Below are 13030 nucleotides of genomic sequence, written 5' to 3' on the forward strand. Positions count from 1 at the left end.
CCAGTCCCCCCCCGCCGCCGCCACCTCCTCCACGCCTCCGTTTCCCCGCCGCCGGACGCACGGACGGGCCGGCGCTCCGGGAGCGCGCCGCGATGTTTCTCTTTTCCGCCCGGCACCGCCGCAGCCACCTCACATCCGGGCGCGCGGCGGTGAAGGCGGTGCTGGGGCCCGGGTGCGTGGAGGGAGTTATTAAGGGGGGAGGGGGGCCTGGGAGGAGGGACGGAGAGAAAGAAACCCTCGTGAAGATCCTTGTATGACNGGCCTCCCCGCTCCCTCCGGCCCGCCTCTCCTCCGTGAGTACAGTCCCCGCCCTTCCTCCGAAGGAGGCCGCTGGGCCGGGGCCTGCGCGAGAGGCCGGGGGTTGGGGTCGCGGCCCGGGAAAGCCGAGTTTCGGAGCTGAAGCAGGATCTCCCTTCTTCCTTGTCACGGGCACCTCTGACATGGCCACAGGTGCCGCCGGCCGGGTGAGGGGCGCTCGGGCCCCAGCCCCAGTCCCTGGCCCCTGGATAACAAGGGGCAGCTGGCGCCGTCCATTGGCAAGTGACAGGCACTTTACCACAGTCCGACTTCCCGGATCCCCAGCCCCAACTAAGTCTCCTACCTGCCCCCACTCGGAAAACTCCCCACTACTGTCTGAACAGTCCTCATGGGTGGCAGTGATTAATTTTGGTTTCTTTTTGTCTTAAAGCTATTTGAAGGCTGTACCCTCATTTGGGCACCTTCCACTTATGCTTCTCGTACCCTTTTGATGCTTAGAACACGTTACTAGAAGAGCTAACTAAAGCATCAGTCGTTCTATTTCCAGTGGGTTCTGGTTTATAGAATAATTGTTGAATAAGGCCTTGTTTTTAAAAGGTAGTCATTTTAAGAGATAAACGAATTTCAGTATTTTAAACGGTCAAGACCTCTGAAAATGTATTGTTCTCCATGACAGTTTTGCTGATTTATTTTCCAGGTGCAACGAATTGTAGACCAAGGAGCCATGGATAGAAGTGTGGGAGAAACAGAAAACGGAGATGCCTTTCTTGACCTGAAGAAGCAACCAGCCTCCAAGTCCCCTCATCGCTATACAAAAGTAAGCTTTGTTATACTAATGAAATAGTGTTTCTTTATAGGTGGGGGAGGTTGGTAACATTGTGTAGATATTTCATTAGTATTATCAAAAGTGGGAGTCTTGTTCCGATTCACTGTATGGACTAAATATAACTAAATTTAGTAATTTCTTTGAAATTTTTTCTGGAAGTATGAATATGGACTTTAAACTAGAATTTGCTTCTAAGTAGCTTGCAGGTGAAGGAAATCTTGGCTTAAATAGCGTATGAATTTATGGATCAGTGTATGTTGGCTCAAGTGTTCTGTAACAACCGTAACTGGTATGTTACTGATTTATATGCTGTAGAGTAAGGATTCCAGTACTGCATGCAAATCACTCAAGGTCCTGAACTTATTGAAGCTACTGTTCAGTATCATATTGGCTCCTGAATGTTTCTGAAGAGGTTGACAGGACTCAGTGAGCTGTGAATTCATTTTTCGTTCCCTGAAATATATTGGGCAGAGTACAAAAAATGTGCTTGGGACTGTCAACAGGAAGAGTAATGTTCTAGTTGGTCTCATACCTGTATTTCCTAAGTATGGAACCAGTCAAGGGTTCTGATGTTGTTGTTATCCCTGACTTTCCAAAATAATGATTAATATTTTGAAGTCAGGCCTTGTTTGGGTACTGGTGCCACTACTTGGATAAAGTAACAAGTGCTGTCAGATTAATATTCATTTTTAGTATTTAAAAAAACTAATGGCATTTCATTTGTTCATTCAGATTTGGTCTTCCCAAATGGAGTTTTTCTCAAACATGAAAGTGCCGAAATCATGTTTCACAACTTAAATTCATTACCTAAAATGAATTCCAAATGCAGGAAAGCTTATATATGAAGGAAAACTGATTTGAACTGCTTATATTGTAAGCTTATGTGATTTCAACTTTCCTAGCACTTTTTGAGTAAAAGTTCTTAATTGGTATTCTACTTGTAGAATCCAGGCAGAGAGGCTTTTGAGTCACTTTCATACTGCTCAGAGGGTTGCATGTATATGCCATCTTTACGTATATCCATATTTAGGCCTAAGTCATTTTTAGGGAAGGTATTATTGGTTTCTCTTAGGCTAGAACTTATGTGTGTTTACAGTAAAGATTAAGAAGCTCAATATAGCCCACTTTTGATAATACAGTTTCAGAATTTTGTCATAAATGTGCCTCAAAGAAATCACGAAAAGCATGTTTTAGGTTAATGACAGTGAGTCTTAGATTTGATGGTCTTCTCTACAAAATTTGATTGGAAATTGGTTTACTATCCATTCCATTCGAGAAGGTTTAGTTAATGGTAGTTTTAGGATCATGTTTAGGCAGTGTTAGGATAATGCTTTCATGCATATGTGTTTCTCACACTCTACTAATGTAGTACTTGAGGCAAACTAAGCCTTTCTCCTTTGAAGAAAGCTTGAAACAATTCCGAGTTGTGAGAACTATGATAAGTGGTCTGTTATTGCACAACTGGAATAATGCTTGAGCCATCCTACTCCTTATCTATGTACTGAGATCAAACTATTGGAATACTATTGGAATAAGTAAAGCGTTTAGTAATGTTTCTGCTGCTTCAAGTTCATGAGCTAGAAAGTTTAGAAGCAATAGAAGGAAACTGTCCTCAGTGACTTAAGTAATGTGTGAGAACTTGTAAATGTGAAATGTTAACTACAAGATTAAAAAACATATTAGCCAGGTGAGAGGGGTTCTTACCTTTGACACTAATTATTTTAGCATTTATTTGTTTTATAAGATAATGTCAATAGTCTGTTCGGAATTCTAGAGTTTTTTCCATGAAGGTGGAGAAGTCCACATGTTTGGCTTAGTGCTTTTCAAAGTAACATGTCAGAGCCTCCTGTGTGTATAGTGTCCGACTTGCTTCCTAAATGTTGGTCTGTCTGGGGATTACCTATGAATTCTTATAAAGTGAATTCTGTTAGATTAGGAGTGGGCTTGAAATTTTAGCTCTTTAACTTGCTCCCAGGTGGTGCCCATACTGCAGGTCCACTGACTATACTTTGAGTAGCAAGCCTTTAGTGTTCCTTGGAGAACTTGATATATGGTCTTGATGTTGTCAAGCAAGTCAGGTGCATAATTACTCCTTAGGGTTCAGTTGGTGTCCATTGTGTTTCCATGAATGTCTCAGGAAGTCAAGAGTCACATTAGATACTTTAAGGCCAACCCCTAAGCCTCAGTGATGATTAACTGGGATGGTTATAAATGGATGTATCATATGCACCTGTTATCCTGGGAGCCTTGAGTCCTTAATTTACAAGCCCACTCAAGTCTGTTTTGCTAGGCCAGATTCACAAGACCAAAAGCTATTATATTTTAGTAATACTTAAATATGTACCCATAAAGTGATTGAATTATGTTGAAGGATTTTTGGAGGCTACAAAGTGGGATCTCCCATTAAAGTCATGGATTAAAAGTGTTTTTAGATAGTGGTTTTCAAAGAGTGGCCTCTGAACTAGTGTTTAGCACCGACTGGTAACCTCTTAGAAATACAAAACATCAAGCCCCATGTCAGTGGTATTGAATCAGATTCTAGGGATAGGGCCCTGCTGTCCACATATAACAAGTCTTTCAGGGAATTCTGACTCTGATTAAAGTTTGAGAACTATTGATTTAGGAAAACACGATAAGGTGGTCATGCTTATTAAAGGAAAGACTTTGAGACTCATTCAAATTTTTCTTACCTTCACCAGAGGTCCTTGTTTTACTAGTTCTTGAGGTGTTTTACTAGTTCTTTACTAGTTTATTGGTGATACCATCTTCTGCTTCAGATACAAAGTAGAAATGCTTTGGACTGCCCCACTATTCAGATCCTTGCTCTTTTTCTTGAGTGGACAGATTGATTTTAGGGTATACATACTTGGTGCTGCTCCTCCTTTGCTCCTGTGTCTTGCCACTGATTCCTTATCAAATGTTATCACCTACCAGTTAAATAGGGTATATAAAAGCAGGGGGCACTCCTAACATTGAGCTCAGTACTTACCAGTGTTATACATATCCAGTCTATCAGCTAAAAAAAAGTAGGGATTGGACTTTACTAAGTTTAATTTCATGTGTGCTCATTGCTTTGGCACCATTTTGGTGTCTGTAGGGATCTTCAGAGGAGGCACACCACCTGATTTGTGACTGATGGGCAGTTAGTCACAGTGATACAGCCATGTTTATGTCTTTGCTTTAAAACCATTTTTTTAAAGGCATCAGAAGTGGACTGATTTGAGTAATTCTCATAGCCTTCCAAGAATCAGTTGTAAGACTTGAAGTCCAGCCTCTGAGAAAAGAGAAATTATGATCTAAATCCTAGCTTGAAATCATTAGTCAGATGATGAGGTTTAACTATAGCGATATCTCATTCGGTAAGTTCATAGGTATCTTTTATAAACTGAGTTCAGAAGTAACTTCTAACAGGTGGCATTTCTGTGACATACTTAGCTACAGACTTAAGCTAATATAAAACTAAGAGTGTTTATATTGGAAGGCAGAGTTATGGTATGAAAAATCATTATACGATCTTAATGTTTCAGCTGTTCAGAAAACCTAGCTAACTAGGAGTTCTTCAAGGGGTCAGCTGCCAACACGATAGGTACTGACTTATGGTTGTTCTTTCCTACCTGTTACAATTCTAAGTCATCTTGAAAAGTTGGGATTCAGGGCTCTTGCCCCCATGAGTATCCTCTCCTCCTTGCTCATGGTGGGAACTTCTAGCTAGATAAGGAACTAGTCATTTTACAGTTGGAACCTTTAACATAAAGATTCGTGGGCAGGACCTTTGATTCAGGGAAGGGTGCTATGAAGGGAGGCTGGCTTAAGGGAAGCCTACCCAAGGATGTGGTAGTTTGGCATAGGGTTCCTGGTAGTCCCGCTGGGCAGAGACAAACCCAACACTGCACAGCTCCTGGGAGGTATCATGTACCTTCCTTGTTCTTTCAAGAGAAACCGTGAAGATGAAAGGATAAGGGGCATTGAACCCCACTGCCTGATTTAGGATCACCACTTACTTACCCTGTGTGGCCTTCAGCCATGTACTTAGCTACCCTGGTTCTCATCCTTTCCTTCTTTAAAATGTGGAATAGTATCTACTTCATAGGATTTTTGTGGGGAATAAATGAGAAAATACATGTCAAGTGCTTAGAAAAGTAGCTGGCACACAGGAAATACTAAAAACTCTTTAGGATGTAATAAGGGAGATATTAAAAGATATCTTCTTTAGATACCAACTTCAGATGATCAAGATACTTATTTTTTCAATGTTACAGTAACTATTTCCATTTTAATATGAAACCAGAAAGCCCTAGTGAAGATGTAATGCCACTACCCTAAAAATGGTTTTAAGTTTCCTTCTAGTATTTACCTGCTTAACATTTTATATTGTTTTTTTATCAGTTGTATAAGTATATTTAAAAGCCAAGGTTTATTTTTATTGTATTGGCCAGATCAACAGAGAAAACACAGTTTTCTTTTTTTCCCCCCCATTCCCATTTTCGTAGTTTCAAATCTTTCAGTAGAAGAAAGTCTTTGCCTCAAATCAGCCATCATTAGATGCTTGGATGAATCCAGGTGTGAAGTCCTGCTTAACAGCTCTGCAGGATCCTTTGAATTCTGACCTACCTGTAAGAACTGTTAAAAATGGTGCCTGCAGCAACAAAGTTCATAAATGGGGGATGGTGGAATGTATCCCATGTACCCCCTATGTTCTTAGTTCACCATTGTCCTGGCTATCATTGTGGGTACCATTACCTCATTGTGATCTATTTTTAACAGCTTTCTAATCCTTTCAGGAAAGTCCTCTGATTTGGCAAAACGAATATCTGGTCAGTCAGCAACCATCTAAGAGCCTGATGACCAATCCCAATGCTAGTGGTGGTGTTGAGGGTGGGGGCTGGGAGAGGAAGTCAAAGGTGGATGATCCAACCCAGACACTGTTCTGGGGACACATGCCTTCTTTAGGAAGAGTTAGGCATGTGTTTGCGCGTGCGCGCGCACACACACTAGTAAGGTACTGGGTCACTTCTAGAGTGCTTTGACCATCAACAATGAAATAAAACTTTGGATTTCTTAATAAAATATCTATGTTAATATTTTAAAAGTTGACCTTTTTACTCATGTGAATTGAATTCAGCTCACAAAGGTAAAGAATATTTCCCCTTTCATCTTATGTCAGTGACTCGTGTGAAATTCTTCTAGAACATGGAATTTCTGCAACAAGAAACTGGATGTAGATTTTAACCACTATTGTTTTGGGCTTATATTCACATTCGTTTGCTTTTTACTTTAATACTGATCATGAAAAGTGGGTGTCCATATTAGTAATTCTCAAATTGTTTTGGGAAGCTTGACATTTTCTTTAAGGACAGTGTTAGTTCAACTGGCTTTTGGGCAGTTAGCAGCTTATTCTTGCCTAGTCAGGTTTTAAAACCTGTGCAAAAAAAGTAAGGTCTCACATATTAACTCTTCTCTTGTCCAGCTGTTAATTGTAGTGAATTTGTTGATAATTAGTAAATTCCTGTGGGTTCATAGGAGTCTGTAAAAGGGTAATCTCCCATTCCCTCCTGAAATACTCCTAGGGAAGGAGCACTCCCAGCTCAGAGTGGACATTTTCCAAGTATTTTGGCTTTAGCCAAAGTTGAAGATTTTCTTTGAAAATATCCCAGGGGGGTGCCTTTTCTGGAATATTGCTCTTAAGAGCTCTCGATGAAATGGCAGGTTCAAGAACACTTCTCTTGAGAGACTGGAGACCCGTGGGGTCAGGGCCAAGGGTCATCTGCTTATACTAGATACTAAGCCTGGTACACAGGAAATGTTCTGTGGACAGCTATGAAAAAAGCAATTTTTGTATTGAGTTATCTCATCATTTCTCCCCTCCCCACTTAAATGGAGGACCTTCTTAGTTTGGGATAACTATCTTATGCCCCTTAAGACGTTGGTGGAAGGTATAACAGATCTAACTCTCTAAACCCCATGAGGAGGAGCTCTCATTGTCCCTAAGTGTCCAAGTGTACTGTGGGCCACATCTTCAGAAACGTACATTTAAAGCACCACTTCTTAACTTCTTTGGGATCCATTGGAGATCTTTTGAAGGTATGAGTGCTCACTGCAGAAACTGCACAAATGCAGTTTTGCATATGGTTTCCTTGAGGCCATGAAATTGGTTTAAGAAGCCCTGCTTTCCAGAAGAGTAAGTGTAACTTTATTTAGATATTTAAAGTTATTTCTAGCAGCTTTCACAATCCAACAACTGTTTTTGTTTTCCCAGTTATCAACCTGTTAACAGAATGGCTCTTCATCCTCTATAGCCAGGTGGACGATGTTTTAGCCATTGCACTTTGTCAGCAGCACCATTTGTTCTGCTGACATGGTTAATTCCTCTGTGTATAACTGGCTCACTGCTCTACCCTCTGCCCTTACAAGCCTGTCAAGTTGTATAGTCAGTTGCTGGAACATTTATTCACACCTAGTATATGTTAAGCATACAAAGTCAACAAAGAAAACTGGAATAATATGGGAAGGAAAGTTAAAACATTTTTACCAACCTGAGCAACTCGTATATATATCTGAGGGTAGTTGGCATTATCAGTCTGTGGTTAGAGCAGAAAGTCTGTAAGAAAGAAAATATAACCTCTGGTAACTGAACAACTTAGTTTAATTTACTTAAAAATATTTTTTGGGTGGTGCCTTGGTGGCTTAGTCAGTTAAGCATCCAACCATGATTTCAACTCCGGTCACAATCTCATGGTTCAGGAGTTAAGCCCTGCATTGAGGTCTGCACTAAGGGTTTGGAACCTGCTTGCGAGTCAGTCTCTCTCTCTCTCTCCCTCTCCCTCCCTTTCCCTCCCTCCCCCTCCCTCCCTGCCTCCCTGTCTCTCTCTGCTTCTCCCCACTTCCTTCTTTCTCTCAAAATAAAAGATTTTTTTTGAGATATAATTCACATACATAAAATTCATCCCTTTAAAGGTGTACCATTCAGTGGTCTTCAGTAAATTCAGAGTTGTACAACCATCACTGTTACCTAATTCTAGAATATTTTCATCACCCCAAACAGAAATTCTGTACCCCCATTAGCAGTCACTCCCATTATCCATTTTCCCCAGGCCCTGGCAAACCTTAATCTACTTCCCGACCATGGATTTGCCTATTCTACATGTTGCATGTAAACAGAATCAGACTATATGTGGCCTTTTTTGTCTGGAATCTTTTAATGTTTCCAAGGTTTGTGTGATAGCATGTATCAGTACTTATGCCTTTTTATTGCCAAATAATATTCCATTGTATGGGTTTACCACATTTTGTTTATCCATTCATCAGTTGATGGGCATATGGGTTTCATTTTTTTGCTGTTGTAAATAATGCTGTTAGCATTTGTGTACAAGTTTTTGTGTGGACATAATTTTTTCAGTTCCTTTTGGTATATACCTAGGGGTACAATTGCTGGGTCATATAGTAACTGTGTTTAACTTTTGGAGAAATTGCCACTGTTTTCCACAGCAGCTGCACCGGTTTACATTTCCATTAGCAGTGCAATATCTCCACATCCTTGCCAATACGTGTAATTTTCCCATTTTTCATTTTTAATAGCTAACTTGGTACGCGTGAAGTGGTATCTCACTATGGTTTTGACTTGTATTTCCTTAATGACAAAGGATTTTGAACATCTTGTGCTTTTTGTTTGTCATTTGTGTATTTGGAGAAATCTATTGAAATCTTTTGTGTTTTATTTAGAGCATGGGCTGGGAAGGGACAGAGAGAAAGGGGGAGAGAGAATCCCAAGCAGGTTTCGTGCTCAGTGTGGAGCTCAACATGGAGCTCAGTCCCACGACCGCGATATCACCATCTGAGCTGGAGTTAAAAGCTCAATTGACTGAGCCACCCAGGCACCCCTTTGTTAAACTGTACACGTTCTCTCCATATTCTGGACACTAAACCCTTATCAGAGCCATGATTTGTATCTATTTTTTCCTGTTCTTTTCACTTTGTTTATAGTCATCTGAAGCACAAAAGTTCCCAAACTTAAAATCCAATTTATATGTTTTTTCTTTGGTTGCTTATGCTTTTTCTGTGTCCCAGCTAAGGAACATTGCTAATCCAAGGTCATCAACTTTTTACACCTGCATTTTCTTCTAAGAGTTTTATAGATACAGCTCTTTTTTTTTTTTTTTTTTTTTTATTTTTTTTTTTTGGGGGGGGGGCGGGAGCNTAGAACAGAGCCTGACGCGGGGCTCAAACTCACAAAGCTTGAGATCGTGACCTGAGCCCAAGCCGGACACCCAACTGACTGAACCACCCAGGTGCCCCTAGTTACAGCTCTTATATCTGTTTAGTTTATTTTTGTTTATGAGGTAGAAGTAAACTTTGTTTTTTAGAACAGTTTGAGATTTGTAGAAAAACTGGGAACATAGAGAAATTAACATTTCCCTGTTAATATGTTAGTATGGTCTATTTTTTACAATTAACAATGCTGATACATCTTATTAACTAGAGTACATACTTACCTGTCCTTTGTTTTACCTAATGTCCTTTTTCTGTTTCAGGATCCCAACTGGGATTCCATATTCAGTTTGTCATCCTATCTCCTTAGTCTCCCCATTTCCCTTTTGTAAGACTGTTACCTTTGTGAAAATATTTTTTTTGATTCCCTACAAATAGAATATTTGGTCCTCCAGCATGTTTTGTGGCTATGTTAAAATGTTAAGTCTTTTCCAGGTGACTCCTAAATAAGTAAAATCATGAGTTTCAGCAGACGGCCGTAGTAGTAATGGAAAACACCTATCACTTAGGCTCCGTATTATCTTTGGGGATTTAAAGTTTCAAACAAAGCCTTATTGATTAGAAATTTGAGTATATTGGAAGTATACATATTTAAGTATAAAATGTGTTGCCCTTAGTTTAATAGTATACTAGGGTTCTTAGTTCAGTATTTGGATTTTGAGGGTGGTGGAGTAAGGGAATATGAAATAATCTTTGGGTTGCTTCTAATAACAAAATTGTTTTGCAGTATTTTTTCCTGTAATGTAGATATAAGTATTTCCTGTATTGTAAGGTCTTTCCTGTTTCTCTTGGAAAATGTTTTAAGCCTTCGTATCCTCATGGTTTCTGTCTTGTAACATTTACTGTCGTCATAACTGCTATTGGTCCATTCACCCTTCCTCCACCCAATGCCAAATTTGTGTCACCCTGCTCTAGTGACACCTTGTTTGCCCTGTAGATTTCACTGGACTCCAGTCATTACTGATAATTTCAAGATTGTAGGTCATTGCTTTGACAGCTTTTTTAGAATTTGGGGCTGTCTCTAGATATTTTCTTATATTTGGGATTCTGTTTATCCAACTTCTCAATTTTTCTAGGTATTTCTTCCCAAATGCAAATGCATGATTGATAATCTGGTTTTAAAAATTAAAATGTCATCTGGGCCTAGGGCATTTTGCAGTCATAGAGAAAATATTTAGATGCTTCAAGTGTCTGAAGACACTGAGTGAACTCATGGTGTACTTATGTGCAGTGATTCCTATAGGCTGAGAGAGTAGGTCTCTTCCTCCATATTTACCCCACCATAGGGGAAGCAGTGATCAGAGCAGCAGCAAGCATTATATTGTGAGGCTTGCAGAGGCCTGGTACAGTAGAATGTATATAAGATTTCTCAGAGAAAATGGCTGACACTAGGGCTAGGATGGGTACAAGGTAAGACAGACAGTAAGGAAGGGCTTTTTAGAAAATGATGGGGCATGTACAGGGGCGCCTGGGTGGCATAGTCGGTTAAGCGTCCGACTTTCGCTTAGGTCATGATCTCGCGGTTCGTGGGTTCGGGCCCCGCGTCGGGCTCTGTGCTGACTGCCAGCTCAGAGCCTGGAGCCTGTTTCAGTCTGTGACTCCCTCTCTCTCTGACCCTCCCCTGCTCACGCTGTCTCTCTCTCTCTCCTAGAAATAAATAAAATATTTAAAAAAAAAAAAAAAAAGAAAATGATGGGGCATGTCCAGAGAACACAGGAAACACCTTGAAGAGGCTCCCAATTTGAGCCCCTAAATAATTAAGGGCATTAGTGAATTATAGACCATTGGAAAAACTAGGTCTCTGTGAGCCCATGCCAATAATAGGTAAACACACAGGGGAAAAGGGAGGATTAGTGTTTGCCCTCCCAGTGAAATGCCATGTGCTAACTGGTAAATATGGAGAGAGACCTAGAGTTGGGAAATCATGATCAGTTTGGGCAAGATTCATCAATAGATGCTAAATTTAGGGGGGAATTTTGATGAAGACCAGATATTTGCAGTCTTCTACAGATTGCATACGGCAGCTACTAAGTGGCAGATGGATATCACAGGTGTTCAGAGATGATGCTCTGAGATAGGCACAACATATCTGAGGTTAGTATTCTCTTCCTTGGATACTTTAAGCTAAATCTAATCATGAGGAAACATTAGATAAACCCAAAATGAATACCGTTCTCTTAGGGGAAAAAATAATGTAGGCTGCATTCTTTAGAAATGTCCATGTCATCAAAGACAAAGAAATGTTCCAGTTGTAGAAATGTTCCAAAGAAGTATGACAACCAATATCTGATTCTAGACTGGATCCTATGTTGGAGAATAAAACAATATAAAGGACCTTATTGGGCCAGTTGACAAATTGGAATCTGGAGGGGTAGGTTAGATAAAAGTATTATTTATAACTGATTGTATAAAACTGACAACCCTTTTCAACTAGGTCCTGTAGAAGTAAGCCCTTATGCCTTAAGGTATGTGTTGTTTGTAATGGATTTGCTTCTCTCTTATGCATCTGCAACGATACAGGCCAAGCATAACCCTTGGGGAAATGGAAAAACTAGTCACTCATTATTTTTTATAGGGCTTAATTCTCTCCTGGAACCAGATAAGAGACTTATGAAAGAATATCCTCATTCTTAGGAAATAAGCACTGAAGTATTGAGGAGTAACCCTTATATGGCTTAAAAAAAATATATATGGAGAGCCCAAATGCTAAAGTAAAATGTTAACAGGCAAATCAGATAAATGGTAAATGGATGTGTGCTTTGTGCTTTTTTTTTCTTGCGAACTTGTTAAAAATACCTATTTACTTGTAAATTGGCATCTAATGCATTTAAGAGTAGAAAGATTAATTAGGTTTTATTTAAGCCTGAAGTTTCCATACCTTGGTGACCATTCAGTGTCGTAGACTATAACTATATCTTTGGATGGCAGTTTGTGAGAGAATTGTGTTTTAGAAAAAAGCCAATCACTATTACTTGCCAATTCTGCTTGAGCTGCTACTTGTAAGACTCTTGAGGTAACTCCAGTCCTTTCTGAAATATGTCAAGGTATAGATAAATAAGAACTGTGTGATGTGCTTAAGATAAGCACTCCAGTCATTACTGAGAACAAACAGAAGTTGAAAATATGTGGCATGAGAAATATTACTCAAAATCACCATTTGGTTTTTCTTTCTAGGAGGAGCTCTTGGATATAAAAGAACGCCCTCATTCCAAACAGAGGCCGTCATGCCTCTCTGAAAAATATGACAGGTATGGGTGAAGGGGAAGGGGAGTGCTCCTCCTGGTTAATGTCTTGTTTACCAAATGTAATTTAAAAATTGTTTTGAAGTTTTTTGGTAGAATGATGAGTGGGGGAGATTTCAGGGATAATGACTTTGGGCTTCTGCACAAATATATCTCAGATAAACTATGGACTAAATAGCTTACTGCATTGTCCTCATTGGTTTCATTATTAATTGGCTTTAAACTATTAAGTCAAAATTTTGAGGGGTGCCTAGGTGGTTCAGTCAGTTTAGTGTCTGACTCTTGATTTCAGTTCAGGTCATGATCGCGCGGTTGTGGGATTGAGCCCCATATTGGGCTGTGTGTGACAGCACAGAGCCTGTTTGGAATTCTCTGTCTCCTTCTCTTTTGCCCTTCCTTCTGTGCGTGCATTCTCTTGCACACATGCCCTCTAAATAAA

At 40.0% G+C, this 13030-nt stretch overlaps 1 protein-coding gene across 4 annotated transcripts in view; it reads left to right on the top strand.

Annotated features, from left to right (window-relative positions):
* The first annotated feature begins 96 nt into the window (after nucleotides 1-96).
* The window catches only part of EIF4ENIF1 (eukaryotic translation initiation factor 4E nuclear import factor 1), a 42186-nt gene continuing 29252 nt past the window's right edge, over nucleotides 97-13030 (top strand). For 3 of the 4 annotated variants that reach the window (XM_077761559.1, XM_077761560.1, XM_077761562.1), the window contains exons 1-3: nucleotides 345-464; nucleotides 956-1075; nucleotides 12524-12597. In XM_077761559.1, the coding sequence (XP_077617685.1) occupies nucleotides 441-464; nucleotides 956-1075; nucleotides 12524-12597 (218 nt within the window). In that variant the 5' untranslated portion in view covers nucleotides 345-440. Of the gene's footprint in view, nucleotides 173-344; nucleotides 465-955; nucleotides 1076-12523; nucleotides 12598-13030 lie in introns of those variants that run through there. The other variant, XM_077761561.1, reaches the window with a different exon arrangement.

The sequence above is a fragment of the Crocuta crocuta genome, unplaced genomic scaffold (assembly GCF_008692635.1).
Source record: "Crocuta crocuta isolate KB4526 unplaced genomic scaffold, BGI_CrCroc_1.0 scaffold348, whole genome shotgun sequence".
In the NCBI taxonomy this organism is placed as follows: Eukaryota; Metazoa; Chordata; class Mammalia; order Carnivora; family Hyaenidae; genus Crocuta; species Crocuta crocuta.